The 15,842-nt window shown below is 44.8% G+C and overlaps 1 protein-coding gene across 4 annotated transcripts; it reads right to left on the bottom strand.

Annotated features, from left to right (window-relative positions):
- Nucleotides 1-4,077: 4,077 nt before the first annotated feature.
- Nucleotides 4,078-14,728, bottom strand: ZNF134 (zinc finger protein 134). Of its 4 annotated transcripts, XM_077980073.1 has the most exons (4): nt 14,446-14,728; nt 12,743-12,915; nt 9,544-9,638; nt 4,078-8,888 (listed from the first exon to the last, which is right to left on the bottom strand). In XM_077980073.1, the coding sequence occupies exons 3-4, from the start codon at nt 9,581-9,583 to the stop codon at nt 7,645-7,647; spliced, it is 1,284 nt and encodes a 427-aa protein (XP_077836199.1). In that variant the 5' UTR covers nt 9,584-9,638; nt 12,743-12,915; nt 14,446-14,728; the 3' UTR covers nt 4,078-7,644. The 4 variants fall into 4 exon arrangements, with proteins under 4 accessions (XP_077836199.1, XP_014980551.2, XP_014980549.2 ...); XM_015125065.3 differs by lacking the exon at nt 12,743-12,915 and having other exon boundaries at nt 14,331-14,728; XM_015125063.3 differs by lacking the exon at nt 12,743-12,915.
- Between the last annotated feature and the right edge of the window lie 1,114 nt (nt 14,729-15,842).

The following is a 15,842-nucleotide window of genomic DNA, read 5'->3' as shown; positions in this document are numbered from 1 at the left end:
CCCTTTTATGCAGAGGAATAAGTGTCCAAATAACAAGTATTTCACAGGATAGCAGTCAATGACCTGGCAGTGTAATCAACGGCAAGGAAGAATATGTTTGAGAAGATAGCTGACAAGGAGGTCTGAGATAATGACATGTGAATGGATATACGGGTAATTGTGCACACTGGGGAGATTTATTATGGTATAAAAACCATCACCAGCCACTCTTGAATTGTGCTTTGACCACATGATTTGTTTCACTTCCAGGCAAGCTCCTGCTTTTTGGACACTGTACTGGCTATTTCTTTTCCATAGCACATTTTCCCTGTGTTTACAAATCACTCTCTCTCTCTGCTCTGCTTAAATACATGCTCAAATATTATCTCCACTACAAGGACAACCCTGACCTATTTCCTATAGAAATTCTACCTACTTCACTTTTGTTATTACTTGGTGCTGATATTCTGATATTTTCCATAGAATCTGTCTCTTAATAACTTAGTGTATGTTTTCCAATATTTTCTTTATTTCCAGACCACATCTCTCAATTTGAATAAAGACTACTTGAGAATACATTTCTTTGTAGGTTGTTCACTGCTGTAAATACAAATCTAGAAGAGCCTGTGAACCAGAGAAGATGTTGAGTAATGCTTTCCCTCAACTCTTCCACCTTTGTACTCTTACTCTCTTTTTACTCTTTCCTTACAAGTTTATTTGTCACCATTCATATGAATGAAAAAATGTCACACTTTGTAGAAATAAGAATTTAGGCCGGGTGTGGTGGTTCACACCTGTAATCCCAGCACTTTGGGAGGCCGAGGCGGGTGGATCACCTGAGGTCAGGAGTTCAAAACCAGCCTGGCCAACATGGCGAAACTCTTGTCTCCACTAAAAATACAAAAATTAGCCGGGCATGGTGGTGGGCGCCTGTAATCCCAGCTACTCGGGGGGCTGAGGCAGGAGAATTGTTTGAACCTGGGAGGTGGAGGTTGCAGTGAGCCGAGATCGCGCCATTGCACTCCAGCCTGGGCGACAGAGCGAGACTTCGTCTCAAAAAAAAAAAAAAAAAAAAAAGAATTTCATGGGAGCCAAGATTCTAGCATAGCCAAGGGTTCAACTTACATGTTTCATGTCTTAGAACTGTTTCCTCTATCGACCTTTATTTTTTCTCATTTCACAGATAATTTTCTCTTTTAGGTATGGTATCATTCTAAATGGATAACTCCAGTAATTAATGTTAATAATTTTCTATAATTTTCTAACTTCAAAAAAATATTTTTTAGAGATTGTCTCCAATCCTCTTGGAGACACTGTCACTGCAATTACAGGCGGAAGAATAAAATTACCATCATTTCCCAGCAAGGAGATGAGGTCATGGAATCCCAAACCTTATTCTCAGAGTTCAGATGCCCATGCCAAAAACTGATGCTACTTTCCTAGTAGCAAATACCATTTGGTAAGTAACCACTATTTCTACATAATGTCATATTCTTCAAAAAGTAGACTATATCTTGGAGAATCCAGTAAGAAATGTTATATAAAAAATTGTAATTTAGAGGTTTGGAATACAAATACTCAGAAGGAACATACTATGAGGTACCCAGAAGCATAGACTACCTCATGCATTTGCTTTAGTGCCCCTAGAATCTCTATTCCATGTTTTCTCTTATAACCTATGTTTTCTCCTATTAGCCTCCATTTCATCCCTGACCAAATACTCTGAACTTCACACAATCACTCAAAGAGTTTATTTGCCTGTGAAGTGAAGAGCAATAAGACAAATTGTTTTACTCACAACTACTGAGTGGACATTTGGCATCTCTGTAGCAATTAATTGGAAATAAACATTTTTGCTTTTTAAAAAATCATGATTTCAAAATAGAATCTGTAGGGGTATTTTACTAAAGATTCTCAGACATCTGCAAGACCAAATATTCTTTCTAGTTTAGTTTAAGAAAAATATTTGTAAAAAGTTGTAAGTTACAAATAGATAATCCTGAATATAAGGACTCAGGCTATAATTGTTAGGCAGATTTGAAAGCATGTTTTTTTGTTTTGTTTTTGATTGAGTTTTGCTCGTCGCCCAGGCTGGAGTGTAATGGCACAATCTCTGCTCACTGCAACCTCTGCCTCCCAGATTCAAGCGATTCGCCTGCCTAATGTATTTTTAGTAGACACAGTGTTTCGCCATGTTGGCCAGGCTGGTCTGGAACTCCTGTCCTCAGATGATCCGCCTGCCTCCGCCTTCTGAAGGGCTGGGATTATAGGTGTGAGCCACTGCTGCTGGCTGAAAGTATCTTTTATAAGTATATAGCAATGTAATTATCAGTATTTTGCTATGTCCTATGTTGAAGTAGCTCAGGTAATTCTGAATCAGTTTAAGTATTTAGTATGTCATCTAGACATCATAAGATGGCTTATTCTGGCAGAATTTACTCTGGTCACATACACTCTCTGATAAATAGCTAGTTTCCTAAAGACTGTAATTTTCTTTTTCTTTTCTTTTTTTTTTTTTTTGAGACGGAGTCTTGCTCTGTCGCCCAGGCTGGAGTGCAGTGGCAGGATCGTGGCTCACTGCAAGCTCTGCCTCCCGGGTTCAAGCCATTGTCCTGCCTCAGCCTCCGAGTAGCTGGGACTACAGGCGCCCGCCACCATGCCCGGCTAATTTTTTGTGTTTTTAGTAGAGACGGGGTTTCACTGTGTTAATCAGGGTGGTCTCGATCTCCTGACCTCATGATCCACCTGCCTCAGACTCCCAAAGTGCTGAGATTACAGGCTTAAGCCACCACGCCTGGCCTAAATAATGTAATGTTCTTAAGTTAAATCTGAACTGTGCTCCCACAGTACCTCTGTACCAGAAAACCTTGAGCCTTTTTGAAAACTTGAAGTTTGTAAGAGGCTTAGTGTTAACCGTAATTTTAGGATCTGCAGACTCCTAGTCTTTTTCTCCAATTAATACAATCTTTGTTAATCTCACAAGTTAATTTGGCATGCTTGTATATGGCTTAAATTTATTTTATACATTTTGATATTAATTTCATTTCTTTCCTTTTCATTAGTCTCTTATTGTGCTTCATCAACCTAATTGTTCTAATGCTATTTTTTTTTCAATTTTTACAGTGCTAATTTACTACTGTTTTAAACAAATCTATGCATATGTGGCATATTATCCTCTCTGAATCACTTACTCTATAATTTAGACTGAGATCACTATTGTTAATTTTCTCAGGAACAATTTTATTCATTTTCAAATATACTAGGAACTCCGTCGCTAATCTGTTTGTGGTAATTGCTCAATTGTCTTCCACAGCTCTTTAAACCAATCCCAAAAGGCCGGGCATGGTGGTTCACGCCTGTAATTCCAGCACTTGGGGAGGTCGAGGCAGCCAGATCACCTGAGGTCAGAAGTTCAAGACCAGCCTGACCAACATGGAGAAACCGTCTCTACTAAAAATACAAAATTAGCTGGGCGTGGTGGCGCATGTCTGTGGAATCCCAGCGACTCGGAAGGCTGAGACAGAAGAATTGCTTGAACCCGGGAGGCGGAGGTTGCAGTGAGCTCAGATCATGCCATGGCACTCCAGCCTGGGCAACAAGAGTGAAACTCTGTCTCGAAAACCAAACAAAACAAAACAAAATCCCATTTATGATTATGAAATTCAAAATAATCAAGGCTATTGATATATGTTATCCCACATACCAGAACTGTTTTCAGTTCACCAATAAGTATGTCCCCTCCAAAATTTGATGTCTTTTATTATTATTTTTTGAGACAGTCTCCCTCTATAGCCCAGCTAGAGTGCAGTAGTGCAATCTTGGCTCACTGCCACCTCTGCCTCCTGGGTTCAAGCGATTCTCCTGCCTTAGCTTCCTGAGTAACTGGGATTACAGGTGTGCGCCTCCACACTGAGCTAAAGTCTCCAATCTCATCTAAATTATCTAAGTCCGGTACGGATGGGGCTCTAGGTATAATCTCATCTTGGGGCACAATTCTTGTGTTGTTGGGGGGGCTCACTGGACATTGTTGGTGAGACCCCAGACCCAGCCAGCATCCAGGTTCTTAACACCATCGAAGAATTCAGTGATGAGTCACAATGAAGCAAAGGCAAGGAGCTTTTATTGTGAAGCAAAAGTATACACAAGAGAGAAGTGTGGGAGTGCTCCTGAGAGCAAGTCATGCAAAATGAAGTTTGGGTTTCTAATTGTATGGGTGTTCCTCTAATCGGGGTAATCATTAGGTATTCTGGGAAACGAAGGAATTTCAGGGACCCCCGATTACCACCCCTCCTCCCTTATTTGCATTTGACTGGAAGAGTCATGGACATGTCACCCTGACTGGGGTTCTGGCAGTTTTCTCTTTCGTTTTGGGTTTTCTATTATCCCATGCTTTCTTTGCCTAGTTCCTGTTTTAGCTGTTGTTTGGGTTTTTTCTTTTTTTTCAGCCGCACCAAAACCAGGGTGTTGAGATTTTCCATCCTCCTGTGTCCACCCAGTGCTATTCCTGTCTCGTCTGGATCCGTAAAACTAGAAAACTAGTTATCTGCTCCCAAACAAAAGGGTGGGAAAGACCTAGGGTAATAGTTATATGTATATGCATTGTTTCAAAAAGGGAGGAAATGGAAGGGGGGAAAACAAACAAATGGAACCACTAATCCCAAGAAAATTTGAAATCTACTTTGGCAAATGCCACTGGGAGTCAAGACATGGGAATATCACGTGGTTCAGGACTCTGCCCAATGGAGTCCCCTCTGCTCTGAGTCATCCTTCCTTTCTCATGAAAGGTAGAAAGGGCTTGCACCTGTTTCTGCAGCCAGTCCCATGTATAGAATATTACACCCTTTAACTTCACACTTTACATGTCTACACCCTTTAACTTCATACTTTCAAGGTTCCTTTAGACCCAAGGTGAGCATTTTCACTTGTATAAAATTTTCAAGAATTTTGTGAGTCTCCTGTATGTCACTGAAATTCACACCATTAGAAAAGAGGTTTATGCAGATTATTCCCCCTAGGGAATCCCCTATCTATATTTTTGGCTTTTGCTGAGATGACTGATAGTTTAAACTTCTTATAAATTGTTTGTATTGAGGGGATCTACAAGTCATGTTTAATCTCTTCAAAGAAATGAGTGTTCTAATGTATGTTTTGATCTCGGTAATAGCAAACATCCTTGCCTATCTCTCTAAAACATGCTTTCCTGACAATGAATCTCTTAATTTCAATTTTTTTTTTTTTCCAATTCAGATGAGCTGAGAATTTCCCAAATCATCAAATCTTGGGTCTTTTCTGTTTCGCAATTCTTCCCTGTATGTATCTCTTTTCCAATATATTTTACTATAATCAGTAAGAAACATGGCCACACCTTCAAAACCTCTGCTTAAAAATGTTCTCAGCTGGCCGGGCGCGGTGGCTCAAGCCTGTAATCCCAGCACTTTGGGAGGCCGAGACGGGAGGATCACAAGGTCAGGAGATCGAGACCATCCTGGCTAACACGATGAAACCCCGTCTCTACTAAAAAATACAAAAAAATAGCCGGGCGAGGTGGCAGGCACCTATAGTCCCAGCTACTCAGGAGGCTGAGGCAGGAGAATGGCGTAAACCCGGGAGGTGGAGCTTGCAGTGAGCTGAGATTCGGCCACTGCACTCCAGCCTGGGTGACAAAGCGAGACTCCGTCTCAAAAAAAAAAAAAAAAAAAAAAAAAAAAAAAGTTCTCAGCTAAGTGTCCATATAAAGACTCATGCATCAATATTTGCAGCAGCTTTTTAGTATTTAAAAATGGGGTGTGGAGTGCAGACACCAATCAAGATAAATGGATAAACTGTGGTATATCCATACAGAATATGACTCAGTAATTTTAAAATGGGCTATTCATACATACCATGGACAAATTTCAAATTCTGTTGCATGAAGACAACAAACAAAATTAACACTTTATAGACAGACTTACATAAAATTCTAGAAAAGACAAATTTACCTATAGTGAAAACTACTCAATGGTTGCCTAGGGATTTTGGGGGAAGGAGAGCACTAAGATAAAGGTTAAGGGCCTGAGGTTAACTTTGGGGTGACAGATCTGTCCGACACCACTGATAGGGTGATAGTTTCAAGTGTGTGTGTGTATCAATACTTACTGGTACACTTTAAATATGTGCAATATATTGCATGTTGATTACACCTCAGTGAACCTATAAAAAGTTATCCCTTTAAAAAATCTGGGTGTCCTACTTCTATTGGAAATTGGACAACTGGACATCATTAAGAGTGACTCTACGTCACTACGGTGACTCTTATCACTCCAAATACCTTGGGAAGACAATCTCTTCCTCAGTAGTAAGAAAAACTGGCAAACAATGAGGACCATTGCCAACAGAATCACCAGAAACCCCAGCTGGTCACAAAAGCTACTTCTTTGGACCACCACACCTCTTTACTCCCAGGGTTATTGCCTGTGCAGCAAAGACATTAGGTAAAGAGCCCAGGGAGGTAGAGGAATCTAGGAAAACTACATTCGTTGCTGCACCAGTGATCTTGACCTAACAGTAACACGGCCCTGGAGATCCTGAGATTTCTGGATACCTGATCCCATCCAGCCTCAGTGCCTGGACTGTCTGTGGATGTGTTTTTACAATGTGTACTTCCCCTCTAGTTCGCCGCAATCTCCCCAATCCCAATTATCCACATCCAATATATATCAATTTTGTTTCCCTACTGGATGTTTTAGATCTTACCAACAGTGGCCTGTGTACCAGATTCAGGCCTTCAGGGAATATGGCCACTCGGCAGGTCCTGAGGAACAGCTTTCCCTCAACAGTGTTGGGGAACAAGGGACATATGCTGGAAACAAGACACTCAATCCATGCTGTTTCAAAACACTGCAGGCTGTCACAGCAGCGGCACCCTCCTCAAGGTGAAATATGGGCTCTCAAATAATCCAGACAAATCAGGTCTACACAAGATCTGAATTCTTACTTAACAAGCTTTGTCAGCTATGGAAGTTAACATCAAAACTGAACTAAGAACTGTTCTCCCTCAACCCACTGTCCCATTTGAGGCAAAGTTGGAGGTGCCCCACAAAGGCTGTCTTCAGTTTGGCAGAGTCTGTTTTCAATCCACTCCAGACAGTAAGAACCCCCAAGATTAAAAGTGGCTTAAACTGTAAAGCCTTTATTATCACAAACCAGAGCAACATGAGGCAAGTACTTTCCCAGGCCAGGTGACTTGGAGGCTGGAAAAACTCAATACAAGTATGTGAGACCAAGAATATCCATGAAGAAAGTAAACCTTCTGTATAAGCCACCAGCAGATACAGCTCAGACCCTCGTGGCTAAAGATGGATCATGTCCATACCTATACCTGTCATACAGAACGGAATGAGGACCCCCAATGAACTCAGGCATCTCATGATTTTCTCCAGGGACTGGAGAATACAAAACCCTGCGTTCCCCAATGCTGGGGTATCTAAGCTGGTAGTTAAGATGGTTTCGGCCACAGGCATTGACAGCGACAAAACTCTGGCAAAAAACCTGAGCAGGTCAGAAAGTGCAACATATCCCTCGAAGCTTCCTACATACCTGGCACCATAAGGAATCTCCTTTGTGTCAATGTTCAGATATATGAAATTCAACATCTGATTGATGAGTCCTGTTGTATTCAAAGCACTCCTAAAGCCTGCCTGCAGTGTGAACTTTCTGGTGCCGATTGAGGTGGGAGCTTAAGCTGTAGGCCTTCCCACATTCACTGCACTCATATGGCCTTTCTCCAGTGTGAACTCTTTGGTGTCGAACAAGGTGGGAGGTTCTGATAAAGTCTTTCCCACATTTACTGCACACAAAAGGCCTTTCACCAGTGTGAACCCTCTGGTGTGCAATAAAGTCAGAACTTCGACTAAAGAATTTCCCACATTCAATGCACTCAAAAGGCTTTGACTCAGTGTGAATTCTCTGATGTTTAATGAGGGTGTATTTGTGGCCAAAGGATTTCCCACAATCACTGCAATCGTAAGGATTTTCTCCAGTGTGAATACTCTCATGCTGAACAAGTGTAGATTTGTGTCTGAATACTTTCCCACAATCACTGCACTTATAAGGCCTTGCTCCATTGTGAACTCTCTGGTGTACAATTAGATTGGAGTGATGGCTAAAATATTTCCCACATTCATTGCACTTATAAGGCATTTCTCCAGTGTGGATTCTCTTGTGCTGAGTAAGGTTGTCTTTTCGACTGAAGGTTTTTCCACATTCGCTGCATTCATAAGGCCTTTCTCCAGTATGAATTCTCTGATGCTGGACAAGTGTAGCTTTGCGGCTGAAGGCTTTCCCACATTCACTGCACTCGTAAGGCTTCTCTCCACTATGAATTCTCTGGTGCTGGACAAGTGTGTCTTTGCGGCTGAAAGCTTTCCCACATTCACTGCACTTGTAATGCATTTGTTCACCATGAAATGCATCCCCACTCTCAGTGCTCCTGTGTGTCTTCCTCTTACTGCGGATGGCCTTTTGTTGGCAGCCACCCAAAGTAGCCTGGAAGTTTTTCTGCTCCTCCTTACACGTAAAGGGTTTCTCTGATGGGTGAGGTTCTTTGCTAACTGTGCAGTTCTTCACAATTGAGGCCTCACCTTCATCCCTTCTTAAGGGTTTCTCTATACTGTAACACTTCTGGTGTTGATGAAGGTTTGCCCTGAACCAGAATTGTCTCCCACATGCCCCACATGTGTGAAGTTTCAGCCCATGGTGTGTACCCTGGTGTTCATCCAGGTGCAAAATATCTTTCAAGATGGGGCCACATATGTCACAAGGGTAAGCTGTCTGTGTGGGCAAACCTGCCTTGGAAGTATTAACATGTGACACTGCTATAGAAATGCTCTGTTCAGAAGATGACTCTTCATCCTTCACTCCATGCCAACAACCTGAAGGCAGAAAAATACTATTGATGTACATACTGACTTTGGTGGGTGGGGCAACTCCATCACAAATGTGTGTCTGTTGTACCCAGGACTGAGTACCTAAGTTTCCTGGTGGAACAGAGCTAGGATCAGGTTGAAGAAAAGGCTGCTGTACAGTACTGGAATCTAAAAGTCACAGAATGGAGATGGCCTCACAAGAAACAAAGATACGAGGATGGGGTGCAGTACAAGGTCTCCAACTTCATCCTCTGCAATGACTTTTAGCAGGACCTTGGCTGACTGTGGGTGACAGGTGAGTGCTATGCCGAAATGTGTGTCCAGGCCCAGGAAAATGTGATTAAAAACAAGTAACGTGTTCAGGGACTATTTAAGGATATGCACACATCTTATGATACATCAGTGTAAGTGTAGTCCAATATTGGAAAGCACTGCAGAGAGAGAGTTATTGCTCTACTAAGAGCCCCTCTGGTAGAGAATGGGAGAAGACAGCCCTAAGTCAGAAGTCAGATTAGAAATGACAAGAGTGTACAGAATGGGGATAAAAAGGTAGAACTAAGTTAGGGCCTCTAGCCTTGACACTTGTAATGGGCACAACATAGGTTTCTGGAACTACAGGAACCCAGCCCTGAGGTTATGGCATCCCTCAGCTCCCACTCACCAGGGCCTGTCCAAGCCCCTCCTGTTGTGACTAGAGTCATGCCCTCTCAGGCACCCAGGGTTCTCTCTCGTTACAATTCAGCAACCACAAAGGATCTGGAAGATACAAAGCATAGGGGAAAGATGAAACAGACTGAGTGTGAAAGCACTAGCCCACAGTAGCCCACCCATGCAAAACTGCAAGAAAACAAATACTACAAAATGAACCTCAGAAAATTGTCCTGCAGGAACAGTGCAATGGCTCCACAAGTGGTGACCATGATTTGACACAGGCAGACTCAAGGAAATTACAATTAGAGGAAGCGGGTAGAGCCCGGAGTCCAGAGGTGTCACGATTGTGGACAGTCACCTGGCCAGGGAGAGGCCAAGCAGGATTCACTGGGTCGGTCACCTTAGGACTCCTGACCCCCAAACCCTTCCTGGCAAGGCTTCAGGGCAGCAGGAGTTAAGGAACACAGGGAAGAGAGGAGGCAATGCATCTAGCTGAGCCTTGGCACCCAGGGGACCTAGGTGAGGGAATCAGAAGACAGCAGTGCCCATGCTCTAGCTATGGAAAGGAAAGAGCAATCCCTAGGGGAAAAAGGAAGAGTAGGGCCCAGTCCAGAAAAATGGGATACTGGGGCCTCACCCAGGGAGACTATAAATGCAAAGCACAGAAGCCATTATTTCATAATAGAAGAGTCTCTGAGCCTCATCCAGCAGCTCCCATTCCTCCTAAGTACACAAATAAATCTCTGAAGGTCACACAGCCCTGTGTGAGATGGACAACTGAGCTTAAGAGCAGCCTCTCTCTCTGGGACTCCTTGTCACATCTAACTCAAATGAGATAACAGGCCTTGGTGTGACTGAGCTCAGCATTGTCTCAGAAACCCTCGGTACCAAAGCTCTGGGCTCATGAATTTACACTCCATCTCCATGTGCACATCACCCTTTTGGCCATACCTCCTTTACATCTATGACACCCACAACACAGGTACCTCCACGGCTTCCCTACATGCAAATCTGCACACAGCATCCAGAGAATGCTTGGATAAAGCATCCAGGATAACATCTGGTCCTGATCAATGGACACACTGCCATGGGTTGCCCTGAATCCAGTTATTAAATTCCCCCCCTCCTGGCTCTATTTCACGGGTCAATTAGCAATCCAGAACCATGTGCAGATCTCAGATAAACTCAGCCCTTTTCTGCTTTGCTGTTGTACTACTGAGGTCAGTCACAGGCTTCTTCTCAACACTTAACTCATTCAAAACCCACACTCACTGGGCACCTACCCCAAGCACACTGATTCTGCCTACTGTCCCAATCTGTCTCTGGGCTAATTCACTAGCTTGACTGAAACTCCACAGGTCCCATCAAAGGTCACCATGGAAGCCTGAGGAGCACATAAAGAGCTGAATAAGCACGGCTTTGGCCTCACTGTCACCTCCCTTCTATTACTACAGTGGTTCACCTCACACCCACTCTCTCTCTGGAACACTTTGCCACCTGGCCTGGGACCCTATTATTCTCCTTCCTCCCAAGGACACTTCTTTCCCTCTTCTATCCTCTAAGATGGCCCCTACCTCCACCCTGCTGTGCCTGTCCTTACAGTGTGCTGATGGCACTGTCACCATGACCTAAAGATTCTCTCTCTAAATTGGTAGCAAGCCTCAATCCTGATCCACATGCTGGGCAGCCACCCTGTGGATAGCTCCAACCTGAATCCCTTCTCTGAACTTCAGATCTCTGTGTCCAGCTGTCTACTTGACACCTCCACGCAAGTGTCTTTGGAACACGGTAGATTCCACATAGCCAAACTGCACTACTGATATTACCTCTGAAAGGTACTCCTACCACCAACTTTGTCACCTCAGTTGATGGCATATTTATATCTTCTCAGACGAAAACATCCAGGGTCATCCTTCACCCCTCCCCTTTGCTTTCTCATCCTCCACATCAGAAAATCTGGTTGGTCCCACTTTAAGAAAAATGATTCCAAATCCATCCACATCTCCAACCTCTACAGCCACCACTGTGGTCCAATCTGAACTGTTGCATTAAGCTCCTCAGTGGTATTCCTTCCTTCATCCTCACTCCCACAGTCTTTTCTTCACTGTACAGTCAGAGAAAGTTGGTTAAGACCAAAGTCAGATCACTCCCTCCTAGCTCCAAACCTGCAGTGGCTCCCAATTCTCTCAGCAAAGAAACCCAGATCCTCAGGCTGCCATTTCTGGGCCGAACCCTGTCCCTGCTGTCTGATCCCACTAGACATAATGGAGACCTGAGGTTCCCCAAACACTTCTAGTTTAGCCTCAAGCGAAGTATATGCACATGCTGGTTCCTGTGCCTGAGATAATGTTCCACACTTCATCCCACTGCTTGCCAGAAATGGAAACTCCACATAACTCCAAAACAGAATTTACAACACAGAGCTTTGGGTGACTGCAGGACCTCCTCAAACAGTAGGCAGAAGGGACACTGAAGAGTCCCAGAACACTATCATTCTTCATACTGAGTTGCTGAGATAATGGGGGTGTGTCAGGCTAAGTGAGGGCATGAGACAATCTGCACTCATCTAGGTAGGAATCACAAGTTTCTGACACCATGGCAACCTCACAAGAAGAGGGAAGCTGGGAGTGGCAGGTTCTCACAGTGGGATCTCATGGACTGAACTGTTTCCCTAAGCTCTGTCTACCCTGCCCTTTGGCAGGAATGATTTTGGGTCACCTCTCTAACTTCAGATACTCAGATCTCAGTGCTGGCTCCTACCAGCTGTGTGAATATAAACAAAGACCAGTGTCTGAGTGTCCTCACCTTAAAAGTGGGGATAAAAACGGCACCTACCTCATAGGGCTATTGTTTGTATCAGGATTGTCTGTACATCTCAAGTGCCTTTAAAACAGCTACTACTATCCATGCAAATGAACTGATGAGTTTTTAAAAAATTAGGTTGTTTTGCCTGCTTTAAAAGTTTTTAAGAAAATTTGGTAAGATTTTCCATTGTAATAACATACTTCAAGGCAAATTAATATTTTGACCAATCATTAAGTGCTAGTATAAATTTACCTTACTTTGTATATGCATTTTTTAGTTCCCTACTTCTGTGTACTTGCAAGGTGTACACTAGTCCTTGCACTAAACCAGCCTACCTGATACATATTCCTCTGAAGGGGAGCTGCAGTGCTCCTTCATTAGAGATGTTCATCAATTCTGCTTACCTGAGAGTTTGGATAACTGAGGCACCAGTGCACTGGTTGGGGATGGAACTGCTCCACAGGCAGCGCCCATGAAGGCACGCTGAGCCTTCATGGCAAATCTACTGCATCCCTCACCTTGGTCTCCAGTGCAGGCCACGCTACGTATGCTCTACAGCCCTCTCCTCTTGCTGACACTATAAGATATAATAAAATTGCTCTTCAAAGGTTTACCGTTAACTTTCTTGTTCTTTGTTCTCAAACCTAATTTTCTTGTTCTCCAACCTAATTTTCTTGTTCTCCATGCCTCCTTGCCCCTAGTTACTGTAAACAACCTTCCCGTCAGCACTAATCATTAATTCACATCGGTTCCTTTATTCACTTTGCACCCATTCCCCCCACCAAAACCACACGTCCCACACAACCCACATGTCCCACCACTGTAACTCACCTTCCCCTTCCCTCTTCCTTATTTGGGAAAATATACCCAATTGGGTCAGCTTAGATTGTGCAGTTCGACCCCAGCCCAAGGGGGAGTGACACAGAGGAAGGTAGGGACTACGGGTTAGAGATAAAACCCCCTTCCCTCCTTTGTTCAGTGTGCTCTTGTGATCGTGATTAACGCAGGCAGCACACTTGCGCAGAAGTAAAATGCCTTGCTGAGAAAACTTTTGCCTGAGTGCTGGTTTCACTTTGCAGCACCGAGCATTTACTTCCAACACCACCATCTAGAATCTTTTCACATGCCAGGACCCCTCCTTTCTGGAAGGAATCTTAAGTGTCCACCCCTTCATCCCTGGCCTTCCACCCTAACCCTACCTCTCACTTCAGAGGCCACATAAGATAATATCTTTAATATTCCACCCTCTAAACCTGATCCACTACAGGCTTTACCCTTATGCCTCACGCATTGAAGGTCTCTAGCACAACTCCCTCTCCAGAACTCCAGACCTGCATGTTCAGCTACCCATGTGAACCTCCAACGCAGAACACCTTAGATTTACCAAGTCCAAAACCCAATTCCTGATCCCCCTGAAAGGTGCTCCCTGCTGTGACTTACCAATTTCCATTCTTTCACATGTTCAGGAAGGAAAACAGACAAAAAAAACTCTGGATAGCCCTCACCTCCCTACATTCACTCATGACCACATCTGATGCAGCAGGAAACCCCGTTGGTTCCATCTTTAAAAATCTATCCAGAATCTCACGACTTCCTCACCCAAATCCCTCCTGCCACTGCTCTGGCCCAGCCACCACGGCAATACTTCTGGAGATTGCTGCAGGGGCCTCCTCAAAGGTCTCCCTGCTCTGCCTCCATCTTCACCGTTTCTACCTCACTTTAGTCTGTTTCCTCCTCAGCAAACATTGGAATACTTTAAAAATCCTTTATCAAATCCCTTCCCTCCACCCTTCAAAACCCGCCATGGCTCCTATAGTCCTCGCAATGAAGATGCAACTTCTCCCCGCGACACTGCAGGTGTGACTACCGCTCACACACGCTCCCGACTGCTACGGGCTCAGTCCAGCTCCAAGCCTGTGCTCAGGCTGCCCCTCTGCCCGTCACACTCGCCCCTACCTTACATGCCAGATTTAGGAACGAGGTCCCACCCACCAGCGCCCCGCTGCCCTGGACACTGGGGCCTGCGCAGCAAGGACTCAGACAGGCGCTCCTCATTCGGAACTTCAGGATTCCGGGCGGGCGAAAGTCTCGGAAACGCAGCACCCACCTGCGCCGGACTCAACACCGCGGCCGCCGCCATCATAGTTCATAGACCTCACAGAGCCGCGAGGGGGGTCCCAGGTCGCGGGACCCTGGCACCGCGGTCCTTCGCCCCCGGGGGTGGAGGCGGGGTCTTCGCTGGCGATCCACTCTGCAGGACGAACAACGACTCCTCCCGCACCCTCCCACTTCGTCACCTCGGAACTGCCCAGCAACCCCGAGCTTTTGCTCCGATGGTTCCACCTAAGAGCCGACAAGATGTCCGCCGCGGGGAAGATGCCGGAAGTCACGCCCAGAGAGCTTCCGTCCGCAGGGAAACGCCCCTGAGTGCCGCTGACGCGCGGCGCAGAGGTTTCTGGGCAATGTAGTTCTCATGTGCACGTGGCCGTGGCGACTCCCCTGCACGCTGGGCAAAGACCAAATGGTACTGCGAGGGGCGCTAAGAAATTATGCCTTGAGACTCGGAGGGCAGAGTGTGGCTTCGCTCCTCTTAAAGGACCCTCAACCAGGTCTTGTGTAATGAAGTCTTCAGGGATCCCCGAAATATTGGGATATAGTCTTACATATGTTCCCGAAAGTCACACCACCAAATGGACACACGACATCCAATGTCACTCTGAGTCCACTCAAATTTCCTTCATTTAAAAAAATATGTGTACTGTAGAGGGAAGCTTTGAGTCAGTTTTGTGAGCCTCGGTTGGGTCAGGGTTAACAGAGAATTGTCCCCAGGCAGGGCCATGGAGTGGAAGAATGGTCTCCAGACAGTGGCTATGGAGGGATGCTGGAGCTCCCCGAGGCAAGTGGACTAATATAGAGCTCTTCCTCTGGTTTCCTCAGAAAAGAAATACCTGAGAGAACCATGAGGAGGAAGACAGGCAAAAGAAGGTGGTCAAGGAAGACACCTTTCCTGCCTGTATGGTCACTAATGTCCAACCAAGGGAGCAAAACTCTTTTATCCAAATGAGAGTTCCTAGCCCAAAAATTGAGATATATCTATTTCCTTTTGGGAATGTTTCTTATCTGAAAAGAAGAAGCATTATAAATGTTTTTATGTGCCAAGACAGGGGCTGCAAAGGTGTTGTCTGAAACCAGAAACAAAGATTTGGAAAATTGGGATCACATTTCTTGGCTGGGAGGTGATTCTCATTTCACCTGCAATTACGCGGACAGTGTCTGAATGGAGAATTACTTATGGTTTAAAAAAATGAAAGAAGGGGGAATGTATGGGGAAAGAAAGACAAAAACATTTGCGAATTGTTTATTCAAAGTTTTTTTGTTTTTTCTTTGAGACAGAGTCTCGCTGTGTCGCCCAGGATGGAGTGCAGGGCACGATCTCGGCTCACTGCAAGCTTCGCCTCCCAGGTTCACGCCATTCTCCTGCCTCAGCTTCCTGAGTAGCTGGGA

Source organism: Macaca mulatta, chromosome 19 (genome assembly GCF_049350105.2).
Source record: "Macaca mulatta isolate MMU2019108-1 chromosome 19, T2T-MMU8v2.0, whole genome shotgun sequence".
NCBI classification, from domain to species: domain Eukaryota; kingdom Metazoa; phylum Chordata; class Mammalia; order Primates; family Cercopithecidae; genus Macaca; species Macaca mulatta.
The sequence above is the reverse complement of the archived record's forward strand: the minus strand, read 5'-3'. Positions and strand labels throughout refer to the sequence as shown.

Excerpts from the sequence above, each read along its gene's own strand:
- ZNF134 (XM_015125065.3), bottom strand. The coding sequence starts at position 9,583 with ATGACTCTAGTCACAACAGGAGGGGCTTGGACAGGCCCTG. Across the intron at positions 8,889-9,543 it reads AGGGGCTTGGACAGGCCCTG|GTTGTTGGCATGGAGTGAAG; the intron begins GTGAGTGGGAGC and ends TTCTGCCTTCAG.